Source organism: Protopterus annectens, chromosome 2.part0 (assembly GCF_019279795.1).
Source record: "Protopterus annectens isolate FY-2018-M chromosome 2.part0, PAN1.0, whole genome shotgun sequence".
In the NCBI taxonomy this organism is placed as follows: Eukaryota; Metazoa; Chordata; order Ceratodontiformes; family Protopteridae; genus Protopterus; species Protopterus annectens.
In genome coordinates, this window is record NC_056728.1 from 681,618,285 (window position 1) to 681,641,256 (window position 22,972).

The 22,972-nt window shown below is 39.9% G+C and overlaps 1 protein-coding gene across 1 annotated transcript in view; it reads right to left on the reverse strand.

The window, feature by feature from the left end:
* Positions 1 to 884: 884 nt before the first annotated feature.
* NIPSNAP3A (nipsnap homolog 3A) overlaps positions 885 to 22,972 on the reverse strand; it is a 484,684-nt gene continuing 462,596 nt past the window's right edge. Inside the window, exon 6 of the mRNA XM_044061013.1 lies at positions 885 to 8,193. Within this exon, the coding sequence (XP_043916948.1) occupies positions 8,117 to 8,193 (77 nt within the window). The 3' untranslated portion in view covers positions 885 to 8,116. The remainder of the gene's footprint in view (positions 8,194 to 22,972) is intronic.

The window sequence follows — 22,972 nt, forward strand, 5'->3', positions numbered from 1 at the left end:
CAATGTTATTTTACAAGCATTTCCTGTGATTCTGAACTCTGTTGTCACTGTGTTGAGTTATGGAGTATTGTCTTGTACTTTTATTATTAAACATATTTGTTTTGTTAGACATATTTAAGCTCTTGGAGTACTTGTATATGTATTTGGTGATACTGTACAAGCCACTCCTAAATAGCCTTCAAGTCTTAGTCACATTTACCAAATGGATAATAGTAACATTACGCAGTAAGCTAGTGAAGCTGTGCCAGCCTTCCCCGGACTGTCTGTGTATTTGCATATAAATCAAATCTCAAGTGTGTGTGTCAGCTACTTGGGCATGGACACGAAACACTGGTTGGACAGAGAGGGTGCTGGAGGTTTTGGCTTGACCAATCAGCTGAGATCTTAACCCTATAGCTGTGCCAGTGGGGGGTCTTATTAGGGATCTGGAGAAAGGGAGAAACCAGCCCCAGATTGACTGTGATATCTGTGTGCTCTTAAGGGAAATTGTACTTTACTGTGTGTGTACCTATCATCCTCCCAATGTGCACGTCCCTCACTGGTGTTAGTGGTGAGGATTGAGGCTCCTTGATTACTGGGCCAGTGCAAGGGTGTCACGGGTACAGAAACAAAGCTCTATTCGGAATTAATAGATCCAATTAAAGCTAATGCGAAATCTATTCTTAATTCAAAAGATATGAAAAAATGGATAAAGGCAATATGCCAAAACGTGTGTGACACACAAAATGTTTTACAGGGTTAGGTAACTTGCTTTTACTACTCATAAAATGTGCTCCCTAATCATGCAGTACAGCATATTTCATGTATTACTTGCACCAGATTCCCATATATTTTACACACATCAAATAACATGACTCATAACACATATAAAGAAATACAATTGCTTGATTTATGAAAATTTTATTACAATTTCTGTACATGATCACTGCAAAGCCTGATTGAGGGAATTGGACAAACAAACTTAAAATCACTTATCAAGTCAGGAAAATGACAGACTATTCTATATTACTGCTTAGAAAATGTAAAGCATCATTAATTTAATGATGAAAAAGTGACTTCTACAGACATTTATACTTTAGTATATTTTGTGTGACAGATATATGTTCTAGTTTACATTTTATCTGGTCTTCACTGACAATTTCACTTTTGTACACTCAGTGCTTTTAAACACTGTTCTTACCTGTGATTCTTCCCATGTAAAGTGCTCACGAAATAAAATGCAACAATAAATTTGAACTTGAACTTCAGTGTTTAACTTACTACACAGATAACAAAACATTTCTGTAGTCTACAGGAGATTATTTTGAGACAGCACAGTGCCCTAAGCCTATGATGTTCATTCATGCCTAAGCTACGTGTGTTATATCTTGCCCATGACATAATGACTGGCTGGTCGTCTAAATCCTTAGGGTCCCTCCACCTGCATCCAGACTGCTGACTGCAAGAGTTTCAAGTAAAGAAAACCAGTAGCTTCAGTAATTTCTTGCTGACTTTAAAGTTTGTCCCTCTTTTGGGCATTAGAGAACTAACGGTCGGGTAACTATCTTCCATTGCTGGGCAGGAAAACCTTCTACAATATGTTATTTTCTGTGAAAAATGTGCTGATTTCCGTGAGAAACTTTATTTTTTGAAGGAAAATGAGTGCTTTTTGGGACTGTCTCAGATTGTTTACCTTCTAATTTTAACGTTTACGGTTTGTATTTGTTTACAGCTCTTTTTGGAGAAAAAAAACTTGTGCTTATTTTGTGGGATTTACTATGTTTTATTGTTGGCAAGTGCATTTTGAGAGTGTCACTAAACAGTCTGATTGTGAAGACTGCTTTTGGCAACTTACCCCTCACTGACTTGCTCTAGCTATGCTAAATGGGAATCAGGCTCCTTTTTTGGCATAACTAGGACACAGAATATTGGTTCCATGGTTCTACCTTCTTCCAAACCAAAGAAAAAAAAATATGCAAGCATCCCTTTCCAAAACAGCAGGTTCAGTCTATGCCTCAGCCATTGGTGTGTGACTCTGCTGTGTTCATTAATGGCTCCTCAGACCATTCACATTTTTCTCCAAATCCCTCAATGTAACATCTTCAGCCATCATGAACCAGAGGTCAGCCATATCTTCTGTGGTTGGTCAAATGCCCTTGAAGGGCATGGGAGAGTCACTCTTGTAGGTCTTGTGTGAGGGAGCGGGGAGTGTATCTCTGCAGATCCGGGCTAACAGACTTGCCCCCTGGGGCTGTATCATCTAAGAGACAGTCCCCCCTAGAAATGTCCTTAGAGGAAAAAAAAACGAGTCAAGATGGTTAAACATTTGTCTTCATCTAACTGTGTTTCTGTAGCTAAACAACTGTTTATTGGTTTGGCTAAAGGTTTATTGTAGGCATTACAACATGTGAAAGGTGACTGGAATTTAAGTGGGGAAAAAAAAGGAAAATTTCAACAGTTTCTGGTGATTTCCTATTTGATGATTAAGAAAGGTTTTGGTAATTCTATTTTTTTTCTTTCTAAGTCTGAGGAAAGTGTTTCTTCAAAGCTTCCCCGTGGAGGAATGTTCATTTTCTGAAAGCATTTCCGAATTAATAAGCTGTTTCAATGGGAATAGACGGGTCTTCCAGCTTTTTTGAGGAAAACAATGATTTATTATAAACTGAAATTCTACAACCTACTGCTATTCCTTCTATTTTAATAGCTTTCAAGGATGTTTTTTATATTGTCTGCAGTATGACTGTCAGTCAAGCTGCAGTCCGTAAAAAGGAAGTAGACTTTATACAGTTCCACAGTCTTACAAACATTTATTTTCTTAATCCATTTTTGATCCTGCGATTATTTGTGTCAAATCTTGCTGTAATAAATACAAAAATAGTTAATACTACAGGGAGGGGAAAGCTTTTGATAGATTAGGGAAGAGGATTTATTTTTCTGCTAATTTAGTCTTCAGACGTCTAAATTATCAGGCTCACACGCTGATGTACCTGTTGGCTTCCTCTGACATTATGAGGAAAATTACTGTCAATTTTCCCTCTTCTTCAGAAAGCAAGTCCCCCTTCAGTGATTTAATTGTTTCTGTTTTCTAAGTAACTACACATTCTTTAAATTGTTCTTATGACTGTGCTGACTCTGTGCTGGGGACAGCAGCTTCTGCCTCTGTTATGAAGCAGTTTGTCTGGGTGTGTACACAGAAACTTTCCAAACATGTACAATTTGAAATTTTACATTCTCCTCTGGGCAAGAGTTTTTGTTTGGTCCTTCTGCTACTCGGGTACTCAAACAGTTTGAAGAAAGAGGGAAATTAAGAGGTTAACTCAGATTTTTCAGCCTTCCTTCAGGTTTGCTACAATCTTTTGCGCAAACACAGGTTATTTAAAAAAATAAATAAATAAACAGTCTCAACTGGCATCTAACAAGGGGTTATACAATAAAAAAGTGGCAAGCAGGCTCAAAAAAGAATGAGGAAGCTTCTAGAAAATGAGACAATAATACAGAAGGAGTATCCCAACATTCTCCACCAATTTTCAGGAGCATTACAGATGGCAGTGGAAAAGCCTCCTCCACCCTTTTCAGTGAATTCCCCCTCATCTTCCAATCAAACCAGTTTCTGAAGTCATCAAGCAAATGCATTCTGTCTGAGTTATACAACCAAGTCCAGCAGATCAGTATAGAAAGGGTTTTTAATAAAAAAGGTTTCTGATGCCAAAGAAGGACCACTCTTGGAGACTAGTTCTTGACCTGTCTTTTCTCAACCTGTCGTGAAAGTTCAAAATGTCCCTAGAAACTTCATCTCACATTCTTTCTCCAAGTTTTTTTTTTGGTAACTCTACACTTGAAATTCTTATTGACATATTACTATTGCCACAGATTTTCGGAGTTTTCTACGGTTGTGTTGGTCTCAGTCACACTATCAGTTCTATGCATTACCCTTTAGGTTATCTATTACTCCAAGGGTCTTCACAATGTGTCTAGCTCCATTGATAGCCCAGTACCAACACCTTCACCCCTGACATTTCATATTCTAGTGCTGGGTTTTGTGACAAGAGAGTTGCTTTGGTGGAAAACCAGATATCCTTGAATACAGGTCTCCCATTTTCTCTGACTCCTCCTGCACAGTCTAACACAATGCATCAAATTTTCTGTGGGAGCTGTGTCACAAACTGGACAGGCCAAAACAATTCAGTGTCAAAGGGATGTTAGTTCTTAATCATGTTAACCGTTTTATGCATCATCTGTGGTCACAGACACTAAAAGTGATTGCAGTCACCACCCACAGTGCTGTGATACAGGGATGCCTGATCTTACCCCTTACGCAGAGTGGTTATGTAAGTTTGGGAAGTAGCAATTTAATCCTTCAAGCAACTTATATTCTGATAGGGCAAAATGTGGCAGACAAGCTCAGCAGGAAAAAGACAGACCCTTAAACTTGTTTGTACAGTTTGATTACTTTTATATAAATGTAATTTGCTTATGTCACAAGTGATAGTTCAATAAAGGTGTTTAAAAACGAAAAGAATAGAAACTAAATGAGGAATTTGTCAAGAAATTCATCCTGTTATGGGGAACTCCTCAAGTAGATCTGTTTTGCCTCCTTTCAAAAAAGACAACTGAGGAAATTCTACTCCAGGATTCTTTGCAATCAGGCCTAGAAAACAAATGTTTGCTTTTTTTCCATTTACTTGGATAGGAATGCTCCTGTATGCATTTTCACTGATGCCCAGGGTCATTCAGAAGATTCAGAAGGATTCTCCAAAAATCATTGTGGTGACTCCCTTCTGACCCAGACAGCAGAGATTCTCCCTTCTTACAGGATTGGCTAAGGGCAGTTACCACAAGTGTCCTCACACAGCGAACCTACTCAAACAAAACAAGGGGGTTTGATACATCACAACCTCAAAGAACTACAACTGACTGCTTAGATGATTCACTTTTGATACCTTTTAGGCACCTTTTTTTCTGGGGACATGCAGCAGGTGTTAAACGAGTCAATGAAACCTGCTACCAAAAAATCTTATATTAGTAAATGGAAAGCACTTGCTAGTTGGTGCTGCACAAAGAACTAGGGCCCATTCAGGGTTTCTGAACCACTGGTTATACAATGTGTGAGAGTTGCTATTCTCTGGCCTTTCATATTTCTCTGTCAATGTTCACCTCTTAGCCATTTCTGCATGTCTGCCCATGTATTCTCCTTTTTCATCACAGTCTTTGGTCAAGCTTTTATTGACCTAGAAAAGTTATCTACAGCTCCTTATGAACCAGCTCACTACATGAATCTGATAGTCTGCAAGAAGAGTATCTCAGCTGCAAGCTCTTCTTGTGGGTCAGCCCTATCTGATATTCTACAATGCTAAAGTTTTCTGTGATCAAATCCCTCATTTGTCTAAAGTGGTTTCAGAGTTTACATTAAGCCAAACCATCCATCTTGCAGTCTCCTTTCCAGAATGTAAAAAGCAGGAAGAAAGGAAGCCTCATACTCTGGGCCTGCAAAGGCACCTCAGGTATTATGTGACAGAACTAAACCTTTCAGGAAAGATGAACAGATGTTTATTTCCTATAAAAGTTAAAAAAAAAAAAAAAAAAAAAAAAAAAAAAAAGGACAGAGTGTCAAAGCAGACTATTTCAAATCAATCAGAAATGTTGCAGTGTGGCAGGTGTGAAGTTCACTCCTTGAAATATATTATGCACCTAGTTCACTAATAAAATTCGAATTTTAAAAAACGTACTACAAAATAATAAAATAGTAGGTAGGTCCACAGTTGAGTTAAAAATGGAATACCCTTTACTGAAACTCCAAATGGCTGTCCTTTGCTTTTTTCCCCACCATAACAAGGCATTTCCAGGCATTGTCTAGACTTATTTTACGAGACCCTTGTCTTCTTCTATGGCTTTTTGGAAAACAGGGGCTCCACAGGCATTCGAGATGCAGCTATTTGGACCTCTATACATACCTTTATAAAGCACTATAAGCTAACTAGATTCCTTTTCCAGGACCATAATAAGCTCTGCTAGGTCCATTTCTCAGGGGCTTACGGACAGTTATCTTTCCTCCCACCATCTATGTAGACACTGGTATTCTACCAGTATAGCTTAGGCTACTGCAGCAGTGATTTAAGAATGCACATACAGCAGTCATACCAGTAAACTTACCATAACAGTAGAAGTTTAAACAATAGCTGCTGCAGTAGCCGCCCTACCCTCCATCCTGATTTTTGTGTCTATGTTTACACTAGGGCAGGGATTTGTATATTCATACCTAACTTTACTTTTCTTATCAGGACCATAACCACCCTTTTACAGTTGACAAGAAAGTCCTGAAGTGTTTAGTTTCAAAGGCTGCTGACTTTCACCTCCTGGTCATGCAACCAACGGCCTGGGCACCCCAAGGCTTTGGAAAACTAGCCGATCATTATATCTTAGGCAGGATATAACCCTTATAAGGTTAGGCTACTACAGAAGTGATTTCATTTAAAGTCTACTATTATGGCAAATTTACTTACAAAACTGCACTATCTTCACTCTCACCACCAACAGTCTATAAATAAATACATACATACATATACAAATACATACATTTCTGTTGGTTATAATGCTTTCATTTTTTTTTTCAGATTCATGAAATGTACAGTATGTGTCTGCTTTCTGCTTTACTCAGTAACAGTTCTCTTGGTAACCCTGGCCGGTATGCCTTAACATATGTGCATGGTTATTTAACAAACACTTCTAGCCTAAATTATCACAGCTCTTAGTATTATCAAAGTGAAGCTGTGTTCTCCCGCTCAAAAGCAAGTTGTTATATTTTAAGATGCATTTTACATTATAAAAGTACTGCTGCCAATAATATACAGAATTCATCCTCTCTTTTCAGCAAATTAAGACTGCACTTTAAGTTATATAGCAAATTGTAAAATATCCCCAATAATTTCTTCTATCTCTAAAGATATATGTACTGTTTTCATGGAATTAGGATTTACCTAGCTGAGCTTCATAGGAAGAAGAAAGACGAAGGGTTAGCACAGGTGGTCACATTTTTTTTAAATATTAGAAAACTCTTCAGCAAAGTGTATATTCAGACTATGGAGACATCTTGCAGCCTTGCATGCGACGCACCTTACATTAGGATACAGCGTAAGAATAGATACTCAACACTACCTAACAAAAAATATAATGAAAACATGTAGATTACCGCTGTGAACAACTTGGTGGGAGGCAGAAATCTGCTGTAAAATCCAAAATGTTGAGGCAGCAAAATGTTGAACCTACAAAGGCTAAGCGTATTACAAATGCATACTTTGTACTAGATAAGTAAAAATGGATAAAGAATATGAATAATGAAATACAAGTAAACAGGAATTAAAGTTTACAAAGTCATTAAGGATCATTTCTTTCAGGTCAACAGCAGGAAATTTAAAATATTCTGAAAATGGAGCAAGCATATAATAATTTTACTGATTACTAACAGAAAACATGCAAATAAACAGTACAATAGAATACATGAGAAGCTGCTGCTATCTTTTAAGCATTTTTCTTCATCAGATTATCTGCCCTAACTTTCTGAAAATCAGACATTGTAATCAACTAAATAATACTTCAACACTCAAGGTAAAAGACTGAAGAATTTCATTTGTGAAAAGTAAGAATAAGTCAGGTGCAGAAGACACTGGTGTGTGTGTGTGTGTGTGTGTGTGTGTGTGTATACACGCGCGCGCGCACACACACACACACACACACACACATTTTCTCTATAAGAAAATACATAGAAAACATAAGCAACTACTGTTACTCACACAGTATAAAATAATTTAAGCAAAGTAACATTGATGGACTGAAGGAATGGTTGAGCTATAATACAAAACTTTACATGCACTATTTGCTGGCAGATACATTAGCAATATAAAGAAATTCTACAGTGTTTTGCCATATGATCCTTTCACGGGAGCAATATTTGCGTCAAAACCCAATTTTAATGATTACTTTAGCAAAAACTTTTCCAGTGACACTAATCGGGGTAACTTTACTGCTCTGGTAAATTCATTGTGGGAAGATAACTTAAGCAAAGAGAAGAAAAATGCATTTCCCCAGATGATACAATTTCTTAACTGCAGGTAGGCTAAAAGCAAGCTGTTATATCTTGTGATTACTTCAATGGTGAGAAAGGTGCTGGAATCAGAAGCATGTTTCTCTGAGAGACGAGGTATGCAACACTCTCTCGCACTAGAAAGAAAGAAAAATGAAAAGCTTCAGTTTTATTGAATGACATTAAAGGCCATTTACATTTATAAAATAAAAATGGCTAAACCACACCGAGTAACAGATTATCACTTTATTAAAAGTGTAAGAACTTTTGTCTAGTTATTTCTAGCTACTTGGATTTTTCAGTCTAGGAGTAAGCAGATGTGAGGTTTTTATAGAAACCTTTTTCTTTATACAGAATTTCTGCATTGTGTAAACAACAACTGAGCTGTTTCATTTGGCCTAGTGTATTAAAATGTCTCAAAGTTGTAGAGAGACAAGCACATTGTACATTTAAAGGAGACTGAAGTCCTGCAAATATTTTCCCCTTCAAATTCTCATCCAAAATACTTCATGAACCAGAACAGTCATTTACATAATTCAGTGTCAACATCAAAATGATATATGCCTGAAAAATATGGATGGACATATGTTGATTAGAACAGAAATGAACTACACAACGGAAAGTAAGTTTTAACCAGTGGAATCTGGTAGGTAGTTATCTACTTAAAATGACAAGCATTCTGCAGGAGCACAAACACCAGGAAGGAGAGCTACAGTGTCAAAACATTTTAGAAGATTCTAACAGCAGTGATCTAAGGAGAAGTATTGGCACAATTAAATACATAAATACTTTGTTTATACAAGCTTGGTGCATGTTTCAAGCTCTAGAAATGTTCACTAGTCAACAAAGGTTTACTATTGTTTAACCAAGGTTATTGTTTAGAGATGACAATGAAACATAATAATGTGGTTATACCACAATGTCTTCAGGACACAATGAAATAATATCACTTCCAATATCTTAACAAAGCAGGAAGACTATTACTGGTAATTCATTACTTATAACCCATCTACTGGAAAATGCATAAATTATTTTAAGTTGAGAAATTAGCATTAAACATTTCACTTATCAATTACTTAATTACCACTAATACATATTCAGAAACATTACTTCATATGTAAGTAAGCATCGCCTTATCCACTGTTTTCACAAGTACAGTTATCCAGTCTAAAAGGATCTGTCCCCAAAGTGGGTCCATGACAACTGCTGCATTCTCCCCACCAAGTCAACACCTCCAGCAGCTGGACTTATTACTTGAACCTCACTCATCTGTGTCAAAGTCTGAACTTTATTTTGCTTTGTCAGAGAAGCTGAACATTTTTCCATTTCAGGACAGTGAGTATGGACTTTTTTTTTTTCATTTTTCATTCTAGAGTTCTTAGTAGGATTTGCAAAGGTTCTCTGATTTCTATAAAAAGAAAAAAAAAACAATGCTTTAAGCTTGGGGCTCTGGTAGGTTGTGGCAATGCACCTTCATGAATTACACTGAAGCATTCTATTACAGAACATTTTGCAATCACTGACTTAACGAGACATGCCAGAAGTGCTTACAGATGGCACACAGAGACAAAACCTATCTTGGAGTTACAAGTTTAGTTTTCTTGAAGATTACATGCTGGGTTGTCTGGCTGAGGTAATTCCAGCATTTGTAAAATTACTCTTGCAGGATTGGTCAAAGGTACCAATTCTTGTGCAATTTAGATTCTTTAAGACAATCTTTGTGATCTTTGTTTAGGAAGCCATGAAAGTGAGTGTACCTTTTCTCTTTTGCTCTTGTGGTGGACTTGTACTTTTAAGATTTAGAAAGCTTTGCTTTCCATTATACAGATGGTTCTCTCCTTTCTTCTTTTTTCAATATCACACTACCAGAGGCATGCATTTTTTAAAAGACCCTTGGAGGGATTCAAAAAGGTTAGCACAGGGTGTACACCTTGTGGTAACACTTCTGAATTCAAAATTGCATGCTCAGTGTCTGGCTGAGGTAATTCCTGCACTTGTAAAATTACTTTTGCAGGATTAGTCAATGCCTCTGCTGTCTATTCAATAAGGGTTACACAAAGTATACCCTTTGTAGTAACCTTTATCAATCCCCCTGTCTTTCTGGAATGCTTCCCTAGCAGACTTTAAATAATTTCTTAGACAGATATAGCAGTGCTTTCAAAAGCCTCAGCCTAGCTGCCTTATTTCTTTTTGGGCAAATACAGCATAATTCAATGTTATGCTCAGGTCCTTAAAATATGCACTGGCCAGAGTGTGGTAAGCTTCAAGTGCAATCTGACTGTTACATTCACAGATTATTTTTTCCTACTTTCTTGAAATTTTCCTTTGATACGATAGCAAGTGCAAGTATACAAAGGCATGAGAATGAGGGATCGGTGGTACCTGTAACTGGACATGAGACTATCAACAGGGTGTATATCGATGCTGCATTTACATCACAGTCACAGATCAGTATTTCCACAGGCAGAAGACCAGCACATTTCAGAGACACTCTGCAAAGATGACCTGAGCTCTTATCTGTGGACATCTGTGATCTTGATGGGCATCACTACTGCTCTGCCACTGCTCTACAGACAAAAGCCGGCTCAGAGAACCACACAGTCATGGACAGTCTGCGACAGCTGACAAGACTGAAACTTCTTGCCAGCTGGAGCTTTCCTCCTGACAGACTTAGGCAAGACAGCTGAGGAAGGCAGGGCTGCTTCATGCTTGGTACTCTCCCTCTTTTTTGCAAAGAGGCTTCTTCTTGATAGGAATATGGTGGAGCCTGCTTGAAGCACAATGGGCTGGGGATCACACACTGACTCTTCCTGGAGCAAAGTTTGTTTCTTCTTTTTATAGTCATCATACAAATGCTAACAGATCTGCTCAAACAGGACCTCTTTCATTAGCAAAACATTCAATATGGTCAGTCTTAGCTCACCTTAAATAAGAACATGTTCAGCCCATGTGCTTCTACTGACATACAGACCACATCCAATTGTCTTATCAGAGGCAGCACAGACAAAATTATAGATGGACATAAGGAAGCTAATTGTTGTGGCTGTTGGTAAGGATCATAACCAGCTTTTCCTTGACCCTCAGAATAAGTAAAGCCTGAAAGCCTTTGCAGTGCCGGTGTTAGAATAAAGTGTGCTCTTTCTTAACATGTCCAAAGTCTTAAGACTCTAATGTGTAAATTAGTTGGAAATAGGTTGTAGTTGTAAAACTATGATGAACCACAAGAATCATGGAAGGATTGTCCCTGCTATGCTCAGAAAGATCTCATCTCACTAAGTTGAGGACTTGTAGATAGCATCTGTCTCCCTGGATGTGTAGAAAGTGATTTGCAGAGGCTTCCAGGTTGCATGGACATCATATTGTAGCACAGAATCCATGGGTGTAGTTGGCTAAAGATCTACCCTACTTCTTCCCAAAACACCTCTAAGGGGATGGCAAGAGAGACAAAGACCAGTCCATAGAGGTCTCTTTTAGTGTTAATATCTTAGAAAAGCAGACATTTATAGGAAACATAAAGAGAAAGAACACTCAGGGCCCTTACCTGTTTCTGAAATAAGTCTTACTGGTGTCACTGTCCCATTCCCAGGATAAACAGGGAGACTGAGAGCCTCCTTAATCCAAACTCCAGTTTGGGTCAGCTAACACATACAAGTGTCTTGGGTCAAATGAATAATGGTTGAGTATAGCAGTTAGAAGATGGAATGATGGCACCTGGGAATGAAAGTCAACAGTAAGGCTGGAATGGCCTATATAGGATCCGACAGTGATATTCACTTAGAGTGCACATTCACATGCAGGAGGACAAAGTCCACTGGATAATGAAAAAGTATCTCACAACCCAATGCCTAGGACCATCCTGGAAGACTTAATGACATGGGAAGGCAACTTGGCTATTCAAAACACGATGGGCTCATAGGGAGCTATGTGGAGAAAAATCCTGGTTCCTGAGTGCTTCCAGAGAGCATACACTGGGGAACTCAATGGACTGTTCCCAGAGGGCAAACCAGCTGCAAGCACACTCTCTTGCTTGATAGCAGGATGGCAGGTGATGCCATCCTGGAATGCACAATCTAAGAGAGACTACCAGAGCTGCACCTTGTGTGAGCCTTCATCACCTGCTGACATGCATGAGAGGCACTAGCTTGAATCCTTGCTATCTGAGGAAGAGCTACAGTCACAAGAGAGCTAACAAGTGTGAACTTACCTCCAGAAATGTGACACAAATGCATGTCCTTTGTATCTACTTCCTTGTCACTCTGCTGTAGAATTAGCCCTGGAGAATGTAAAAGACCTTAATGCTGATCCCTGGTACTATTGGCAACTACCATATTGTAAGATTTCTGGCAGGTGCCTAACTTCTTCTATCTGCATCTTTGGGTGGTTGGATAAATACTTATGCCTTTATACAGGTGCATGATGTCATGCCCTCTACATGGAGATGGGCACACCTGTAGCCAACACGTATACTAATACAGTAATGCATGTCTGGGAGAAATAGTTTATTCCATCTCAAAGCATGAATTTATATCAACCACATTTTTTTTTTATAAAAGATTTGTGGATGAGCATTTTCTTATATGGGAGGGCACGTGAATACTATTTGACAAGTTCTTTAATTATATTTCCAACACAACTAAGTTTCTAAGTTTCAAGAAAGAAATTTGTGAACAGCAGATTAATTTTTTCGATATATCATTAATAAAAAAAATAAGCCTGGAAAAATAGGAAAGCAAGTGAAGTGTAATTTATTTTATTTATTTTTATTTTACATTTGTTGACTGGGCTAGTCCAACTGGATAATTTCCATTTTCAGTGGAGGCCCGGGGAGAAAAGCTCCAAGATAAAACAAGGTTATAAAAATTAAATCATTTACAATAATTTCGTATGTTACAGACATTGAGCAACTATGTTTACATCTCAGTCTTGGTCAAGTAATAATAAGACATAGAACTATCCACATATAGAGAGAGACAGTAATTCTTTACAGAACAATTAGTTACATATTTATATACTAGTATGCACCCCCTATTTATTTTTAATAATGTGGTAAAGAACCAGATGCTGTGTGTGGCAAAACTGAATACTTTGAACAATAACATGAGTATTCAAATGCAAGCAGCAGAGTTTATAGAAAGAGATTATAGGGCTGACAATGCTCATTATATAAATGAGATGTCATAAGTACACGTGCTATGGAGGCTAAACTTATTTTTTTGGACACTCAAATTAATCATGTTGAAAGTAACAGACAAGTGACTAAGCCCAGATGTAAGCTCACTTACAATAAGAATACACAAGTTGTCAAGGCAATTATTAGAAAATATTGGCCTTTCATCGGCAATGTGCCTGAATTTAAAAATATGGTAGGAGATGCACCCATGTTTGGTTATAAGAGATGTATTGATTTAAAAAATCAGTTATGCTATAAAAAAAAACTAAAAATAACTTAATATTTAAAAGCACTAAGCAAGGGACTTTCAAATGCAATAAATATGTCTACTGCACTAATATTTAAACAGCAAAGTCTTTTAAACATCTAATTAATGGTGAAGACTTTATGCTACAAAGCTTAAGGAAATTGTGATACTCATAACTTGATTTATTTGGCAAAGTGTGAAAAATGTGAGGCATGTTATGTGGGAAAGACAAAGCATAAGCTCAAAGAGCAGATTGGTGACCAACTATGAGAAATTAATAAGAAAGTTATGACTAATGCACTTTATAAGCATAGTGCTGATAAGAGATGTGACACATTGTTTGAATTGTATGATTTTACAGATTATTTATGAACTGATAAGAGGTAGTGATTTAATAAATTTGATTGAAAAGGAAAAAATGAAATAGGCCATTTGCTTTAGAACTTATATGCCTCCTGGATTAAATGGCACTGTCACTTTAAAGCCAATTTTAAGAGAATTACACAATGAAGTACATTGACCTTGACACTTTAATTCTTAAATTAAATGAGTTATGTGATGTAGACGCTTTTTATATATATAATGAAACCTTTAACCTGTTGATATATGCCTGAAGAAGGTGTTTTAACTAGTGCTGAAAAAATTGTTAAAGTAGTGGTACTGCTGTGGTTCTGGTGGACTTCTTTCTCTTTTTGGATTTTACTTGTTGAACCAAACTGGATTTATCACCATAACTGAACTGTTTTTGTGAACCTGGAAAAACTGCCTGGCTGCGACTGAAGCCAGAGGAAGAAGAGACTATAAATTGGCAGTGAAAGACAGGGTCTTGGAGCAGGCAGCGATGTCAGCATGGGAATAATCTGAAACCTGAAGACAATGATAATATAATCCTGAGAAGGTGCAGCCAATAGAAATATGACCCTGAGAAGGTGCCAGAGCTGATTTTCTGAAGTTTATGGTGAACCCCAAACTCTAACAGTCAAACAGTAAACTGTAGATCCTGAAGCAGATGACTGGGGAAATGAGCTTGAATGAGCAGATCATCCAGACAAGGAAAGATATGACTCACATCCTGCAAAACACGACCACAGGAGGGAGACATTTGGTGAATACTCTTGGGCCAGTAAAGAGGCCAAAGAGTAAAGCAGGTAACTGAAAATGCAAGGAAAAAAACAGAGAAATTTAAACATGTCTTGAAGAAGGGATGGGTTGAAATATGAAGATAGGCATCCTTGAGATCCACAGACAGACCAGAAAGGCATGGTGTAGAAAGGGGAAATAATGTATGGAGAGGGAACATCTAAAAGAAGGAATCTTGAGAAAGGTGTTGAGCAGGGAAATATCCAGAATGGTCTCCAAGTGTCCTCCTTTCAGGGAATCAAAAACATTCTGGAATAAAAAAACCTTCCCTATCTGGGCAGAAGTCACAGCTTGAATAGTGCCCTGAACCAAAAGAGAATGGAGTACCTCTTGGAAACGATGAAGCTGTTCCCAAGGAAGTTGAAGAATGCACAAAAAGGGAGGAAGGGATTTCCAAACCATAAAATATCCATGGCAGATAATGGACAAAACAAATGAGCCTGTTGTGATCCTTAACCAGTTTGGAAGAGAAAGGGAAAGGTGGAGGGATAAGGGAATCTGCCGAGGGAAGAGGAAACAAGTTGTCAAATGGAACTCAGTCTGTCCTGAAAGCAGGTTTCTGGGTGGCAGGAGTCTGAGAAGTCCTAGCAGAAGCCTCACATCTGGAGCCCTTCTTGACCTTAGGGGAGGGCGAGAGTTTGCCCAAAGAAAAGCAGAATTAGAGGGATAATTCCTCAGACACTTGGGAATAGGAGAAATAAAAATATGTTTCAACTCCTATAAGCTTTTACCCTTAACCTGGGGAGACCTGTAAAGTTCAAGCAGCACCACCAAAACAATTTTTAGTATCCAAACGAGCATCCAATAATTTGGCTCTAATGTCATCAAAGTCTGAAGACTAAGCCAAGAGTAATGTCGCATAACTGAACCAAAGGCAGCAGCCCTGGAAGAGGCATAAGCTGTATTAGATACAGTGGCGGTCAACTTGGGAGGTACAGGCCAACAGGGAAAGGGCAGTAGTCTTCCCCTCACAGTCAAGAAGGTCAGAAACTACTTTGGAAACCTGAGAAAGGAAGGCCAAAACATACCTTGTCATATCAGTCCGGTAACTGGTGGCAGAAAAGGATAAAGTGGCAGCATTGTATACCTTTTTGCCCAGCCTCTCCATGGCCCTGCTATCTTTATGTAAAGGTAACAGTTTGGTAGATGGCAATAACTTGGAGGGCTTGTGAGAAGACACAGAAACTACAGAAGGATCAGCAAAGGACATTTATAAAGAAATTTACACTCCTCAAGGCGTTTGTAAAATCTATCAGCTTTCTTGGGTGCAGGACATTGAAAATCAGGACCACATAAGCTGCAGAGAAAATATCCAGAAGGACGGCCAGAACAGGAGGAACAACTGATGGCTTAGAAGACCATGTCTGGAGGAGTTCGTAATACTTTTTCTGAAAGTTAGAAACTTAAAACAACCCCACTTAAATTCCATCACGCAGGCAATAGTATCCCCAAAGGAGAGTTCCTCTGGGGGGAATTTGGACTACTAGTGTCCTCTTCTACTGATCCATATTCCAAGGGGGAAAGAATCTGAGAAGAGTAAGCCAGGGATTCTTCACCTGAAACCAGATCCTCATCCAAAGAATCTGGTTCCCCAGGTCTTTTAACAGGACTGGAAGAACAGAGAAGGGAAGGCACAGACATGCCTTGAGAAGGCTTTAAAACCATCAAAGCATTGAATAACCAGAGTAAAATCTTGCCATTCATGCTGGGGATTCTTAACTACAGGAGAAGTATACTTGGTTTTCTGTTTCTTTTTCTTTAGGATGTCCACACAAAACACACTGAGAGGGTCAGGCCCCTGGCGACATTCAATAAGCATAGTGGGAATCTCCTCCCTGACTGAGATCTGCAAAATCCCCCTTGGTCCCCTTGAACATAATAAGCCTAGGTTCCCCCTCAATGACAGGAGCAGACATTTGTAAAGCCTCCGAGGACGAACGAGAAGTCAGATCCCTCTGATGGGGTCGCAGCGGAGGAATCTGATGCAACCACCTGATGATCTTCTGGGCTTTCACCAGCCTCATAACAGGCATCCAGGGCAGGCTGTAGAGCAGCCATATCAGAAGTAAGTTTTATGGCATATTTTCTTGGCAGATGACTGACACTCGGGATGGGAATATTCCACCACAACACCTTGAACCATCAGCTTAAGACACTGGTTTTCAAGGTAAATAGATAGGAAAGAGAGACAAATATGTATGGTCTTAGGGACAAAAGCCTGGCAGATATAACACTGCATATGATTATGGGAAGCACCCAAACAAAAATGACACTGGTCGCGACAGTCTTTATGGGGAATCGGCCTCCCACACTGACATTTTCCCTTTCTGGATGACATGAAATCAAAAGCACTAAATAACAGGAAAAATAAGAAGAAACCCCAATAGGGCACTAATCTGAAATGTGGCTTGGTAACTAGCACAGCAAAATGGTGTTCAGACCAGTGTTCAACAGTGGCATTCGGACTGGAGGCAAAGAAGTTCTGAGTGTGTGCATCCGTACGTCACCTTAATGCCCTATGTCTTGCATGGGGAGCATAGGTGTGATGTACGGTGCCTATAAGTACTAAAGCCTTTGGTATACTGGTCAGACAATGGGCTATCCTAGGCAAGAGAACCCTTAGGTAAAGAATACTGCAACAGTGACATCTCTGGGAATACTTGTCTGGACAGCAGGCAATGCAGTTTCCCAACCACTGAAAAGTTCACACTTAAGTAGTCCCCACAGTTTCACTTTCAAAAATGAATTACATAAATTATCATATGATCTGATATGGTCAGTCCTGTTAGGATAACTTCTTATCTGTCTATAGACATCTATTATTCTCACCTTTCATATGTTCCAGGCAGAAAAGAATGAAACTATATAGAACACAACAGAAGGGTACGAAAAAATAAATACAAGTTTTGCAAAGCACAACAACACAGGACAAAATATCTTAAAGCATAAAAAGATGGTTTGTTTCAAATAAACCACTTAATTCCTTTTAATTCAGAAACCACATCTGCACCCCAAAAAGGGCTTCTCATGAGGTGCATTTCAAACCCATAAAAAGTTGGAGATTTAAAAGGGAAATAATGTTTGTTTCTCACTCATAACGTTAAAATTCCAAGAAAGGGAAATCCCTGTCTTAAGGGTCCCTGAGATGTAAAGTACCTCTAAAAGACTTCTCATTTTAAACAATTTATTATTTATTTACTTACCTAGCTTGCGATGTGCAATAAAAGTATGAGTATTGCACCAAGTGGCAGCAGCACAAATGTAATATATGGACGCTCTTGACCAAAAATCAGTTGAAATGGCTATAGACCTTGTGGAAGAAGCCACCTTAGGTTTAAAAAAAAAAAAAAGGATGAGTTTGTGCATAGGGAAACCATATCCTTATTAAAAATCAAATACAGAGAAATGGAAGACGGAGTCTGGAGTTCAGATACTGACTTAGCGGAAGTGATAGTGACCAGGAAAAATCATTTTCAAGGACAGTAATTGAAGATCTACTTCGCTGAAGGTTCAAAGGGAGGTTGCGGCAGAGCTTGCAGCACAATAGTCAAATCACATGGGACAGCAGAATCACTGACTGGAGGCCAGCATAAAAAGGTGCCCTTAAGAAAGGCTTTGTACAACTCTGATGAAGGCAAAGAGAAGTAATTTTCACCTGAATGAAAAATGGAAATATCTGCCAAATAAATATTGATAGTTGAATAACTAACACTGTTGTAAAAAATGGAGGAGAGAAATTTAAGTACTGTGGAGCTTGGGGCAGCAAACAGATCTAGGTCTCTCTGCAGGGCCCAAACTGAAGATTTCTTCAATTTACATTTGTAAATTTTTCATTGGAGAGACCTTCTGAGAAGATAAGACAATGTGTCAGACTGGGAAAGTAAGCCTTGACTGTCCAGGCGTTACTGGAAGTGGAGAAACCATGCAGTTAACATGAGGCCATTGATATTCGGACGTGTCATTCTTGACAAGTGAGAGAGGAGGTCTGGACTTGAGTCTAGTATTCAAGTAGGATACAGGAGATGAGACCACAGGAAGGGAAACCAAACTTGAAGAGGTCAGAAAGGCACAATAAGGATAACTATGGTCTTAAACCGGATGCTTTTTGAAGAAATACGGGTAATGGGGGACAAGCATAGATGAGATAGGAGGGCCAATCATGGAGTTGAGCATAACAAAATGACTTCCCCAGTGGATGAACTAGGGCGAAGAACCTCCTGCACTTCTTGTTGTGGGGAGAAATGAAAAGATTGCAGCATGGTTGATCCAAATGACTAAAAATCCTCTCCATCACTTTGACATTGATAAGACCAGCCATGAGGCATCGGAATGGACCTGCTTAGTTGGTCTGCGAGCACACTGGCTTTCCCAGGTATCTGCTTTACTATGAAAAAGTGGCCAGAAGAGATCACCAATTGCCACACACCCTCACTGCTTCTTGACACAGAGGATAAGATTGGATTCCCCCTAGTTTGTTGATGTGCCAGACTACAGACATATTGTCTCTTTGAATTGCAATCACCCTGGAAGGGAGAATATCTTGAAAGGCCAGCAACACTAGGAGGACTGCTCTCCTTTCCAGGATATTGATGTGCGAACATGTCTCTTCTGGGGACCACGTACCTTGGACTGTCTTTCCCAAGAAATGCCCCCCACCCCAGATGGGAAGCATGTGTGGTCACTGTGGCTACCGGTTGAGGGAGAACAAATGGGACGGGCCTTGAGAAACTTCATTGAGCGGCTCCAGCAAAGAAGGTGCTTCTTGCAAACTTGTGTGATCCTGACTGGTGCATACACGAGTTGCTGAAGAATAGACCACTGTACTGAGAGTCCACTGCAGAATTCGCATATGAAATCTGGCTAATGGAACCAGCGGAACTGCTGCTGCCATGGACTATGAGGCTTGTAAGACTAGTTATGCTGGAGAAGAAGAATTCAAGATCACTTCCATGATCTGAGATATGAAGGACTGTACTCTTGTTGGAGGAAGTGATGCTACATGATTGACCGATCTAGATAAGCACCATCAACTCCAGATTCTGTGTAGGTGTGAACTGCAACTTGTTGTAGCTGACCGTGATGCCCAGATGGTGAAAAAACTGGAGTAGGTAGTCCCTTACTTGTATAAGTAGATGCCTGGCTAGAACAGCCAGGAGCCAATTGTCTAGATACAGAAACACCTCGAATCCCAGCAGCTTGCCATGCATTTGGTGAGCACCATGGGGGCCGTGCGAGGCCAAAGGGCAGTGCTTTGAACTGGTTATGACTGGCTCACAGCTGAAATGCAGACATCTCCTGGAGCCCCTGTTTATTTTGATGCAAGAGTACATATCCTGGAGATCTATCAAGCACATCAAATAGTCCTTTTGCAGCAGAGGCAAAATGGACTGCCCTGTGACCATCCAGAACTCTGAATATTTCACATTCTGGTTTAGTTTGCTGTGATCCAGGATGAATCTCAAGTTCCCTGTCTTTTTCTGCACTAAAAAAAATCTTGAGTATGTTCCACATCCTAAGTGGTTCTGGGGGACTTTTTGGATGACTCTTAACTAGCAGCTTTTCTATTTCCAGGGTTGCTGCTTTCCTTTCATTGGATGGGACACTGGGAACCTTTTTTATTTTTATAGGGGGAATTTTGGAAAATAGTATGAAGTAACCTCTGGATATAATCTTCAGCACCCAAATATCTCTTGTGATGGATGCCGTGTTTCTGGGTACAGAGGCAAGTGTCCCCCGACTGCCTTCAGAGTACAACAGCCAGGCAACCTTTCAGGAATGCTGCTAGGGTATGTCCGAGAATGTATCACTGAAACCATGGTTCTGCGGGCCAACACTGATGCTAGGGTGGTGTCTTCTGTTAAGAGTTCCACCCTCTACCCTGGGAAGAATCATCTCATGCTTGGAACTTGTAAACCGCATCTTCTTACCAGCTCACTGATTCCATGAGAGGTAGAAAAACCAGTGGCTGACAAGGTCCTTTAGTCTTGCTCACTCCTGGAGAGTGTTTCTTTCACTTTGGGGCTGAATAAGGACAATCCATCAAAAAGAGCAATGATGAATGAAGACTTGAAGGGTTCTGCAAAACTGCACAGGCACATCCATGCATGTCGCTTAATAGTTATTCCCGAACCCGCCACCCTTGAGGTACCCTAAGCAACATGACATAACAGCCTCATAGACACATTGGTAATGGACTAAAGGGTGGCCAGCTGTGAAGAAGCTTTGTTCTGGTCCTCCACAGGCATGGACCTGGAAAGAGATTGTTGGAGAACTCCCTGGTTAAAACTTTTTGCAACCTGGCAAAATGTGCCAGATAATTCAGCGACTGCATGGCAATAGGTCACCAAGGCATGAACGCACTTGCCAAATTTATTCAAGGCCCTAAACTCCCTGTTAAAGGGATGGACAGATGAGCTCTTTTTTATAGTGCCTGTTACCACGACCATGGCATCTACAGGGACTCCCTTGCTCCAGTGGGCTCTGTCCTTCGGGGGAGCTAAAAATTTAGGTGGATGCCTGGGGATAGTTTCATTGGTATCCTTCTCCTTCCACACATGACATGGGACTAGATCTATCAACTCATCAGCTGGTGGGACCACCCAAGAAGTGGCTGGGTCATACTCAAAAGCATCCAGAAACACCGTCTCCTGGGATGGGGGTTGGAAGATCATCCAGCTTTCTGACTGAGAAGTTCCAAAATCTCTCCAAAGGAGATGTCATCAGGTAGAGATCTGGAGGAACCCTCCCCTTCATCAAAGTTAGTGTCCTTGGTGAGAGATTCCATGGGGGAATCTAAGTGTCTCCTTTTACACATCTTCTTCCTAGGGACCTCCTCAGCATGATGGACTGTTAAGGTTTTGGAAGAATTAGTAGAATCCTGTATCAGGGTGGTCTGGTGGTCAGATTGAGGTGGCTGTCCGGTGAAACAGAAAATAGAGGCTCCATGTACAAATCCAACACAGGATGGCCAGATCCAAAAGGGGATGGGATGCCTCTTTCCTAGACATGGAAAACACCCTCTCGACTACCTCAAAGGCAGAAGACCTAGAAGACACAGTCATCTGATTAGAGACAGAGAACTCGGTGTCCCCATCATTTACCACCCCAAGCGGAAGTCAGACCCAAGCTTGTCAAATGCCGAGGCTCTGAGGGGAAGGTATGGCTCCAAAAACTTCAGTCTCGACCAGAACCCCTCAGATCCAGCACTGACATTTCAGCTCCAAGACTTGTCCTGCTCCAAAAGTGTTGGAGTCACACAACTCAGGGAAACTGTCGGAGTCGAAGAACCTCCGATCTTCGGAACCAACAGAGACAACCCCAGATACCTCAAATACAAGGGCTCCAAAACCGCAGTTTTTTCAGAAAAGGAGATATCATGAGTGTTTGAGCAGGGGACAGGCTGATGGATCCAATGGGTGCTGGAGATGGAAAAAAAAAACTTCTGAATTTGAGCCCTGAGGAACTTTCTCAACATTCTGTCCACCTCCTTCTCAGATAAACTTCTGGAGGATGTAAGGCAGGAGCTGGAAAAAGGTGGCCTGGAAGTTTTCTTTGGGAACTTCTGGAAGAATGGTGAGTGAAGGCGAGAAGACACCGGTTTTCTGGGGAAAACCTTAGAAACCTGGTCCTGGGAGATCTAGGTTTTGCTGCAGTCAGATTCGATGGTTGTAAAACCTTGGCTGGAGGTTCAGTGGTTGGAGCCAACAGAGGAAAATTATCCGAAGACCATTTTCTGGGCTCTTTCTTTTCTGGCACCGAATCATGTTTAGATTTTTCTTGCTTTTTTGAGGGGTTTTGAGCCCTAGCCGAAGAAGATGCAATAGAAGAGGGAAGAAGACTTCTTAACCTGTGCGAATATAACACTGGACATCTAAGTGAGAAGCACCCAAACAATAAACACACTCCTTGTGGGCATCCAAATTTTGGAATTTTATGCCCACAACAAATGCATTTTTTTAAAACCATTTGGCTTATCAGTCATCCCTGAATATAGTGTAACTAAGAGAGAAAGAAAATATATTTTTTAAGACAGCAGTAGGGTACAAACAATGGTACTAACAGAATACCCAAAAATAGGGCAGGAGAAAAAAAGCATCAACAATGATATGAAAGGTACCTACAATCAGGTACACAGGCCTACAACAGCATTTAGAAGGAAAAGGGGAGAAAAAAAACATAAGAACAAAAGATGGAGAGCTCAAAGAGTTTCTTACATGGAGGATAACAGGAACTAAAGTTAAAACAGAAAGAAGCCAAAAATGCAACTAATACTTATCTTTCATGCTCAACAGAAGAGGAATCCACATCTGACTGCTCTGTCTGCAAATGTGGCCTGAGGTATGCTAGGATGACAGGGCAC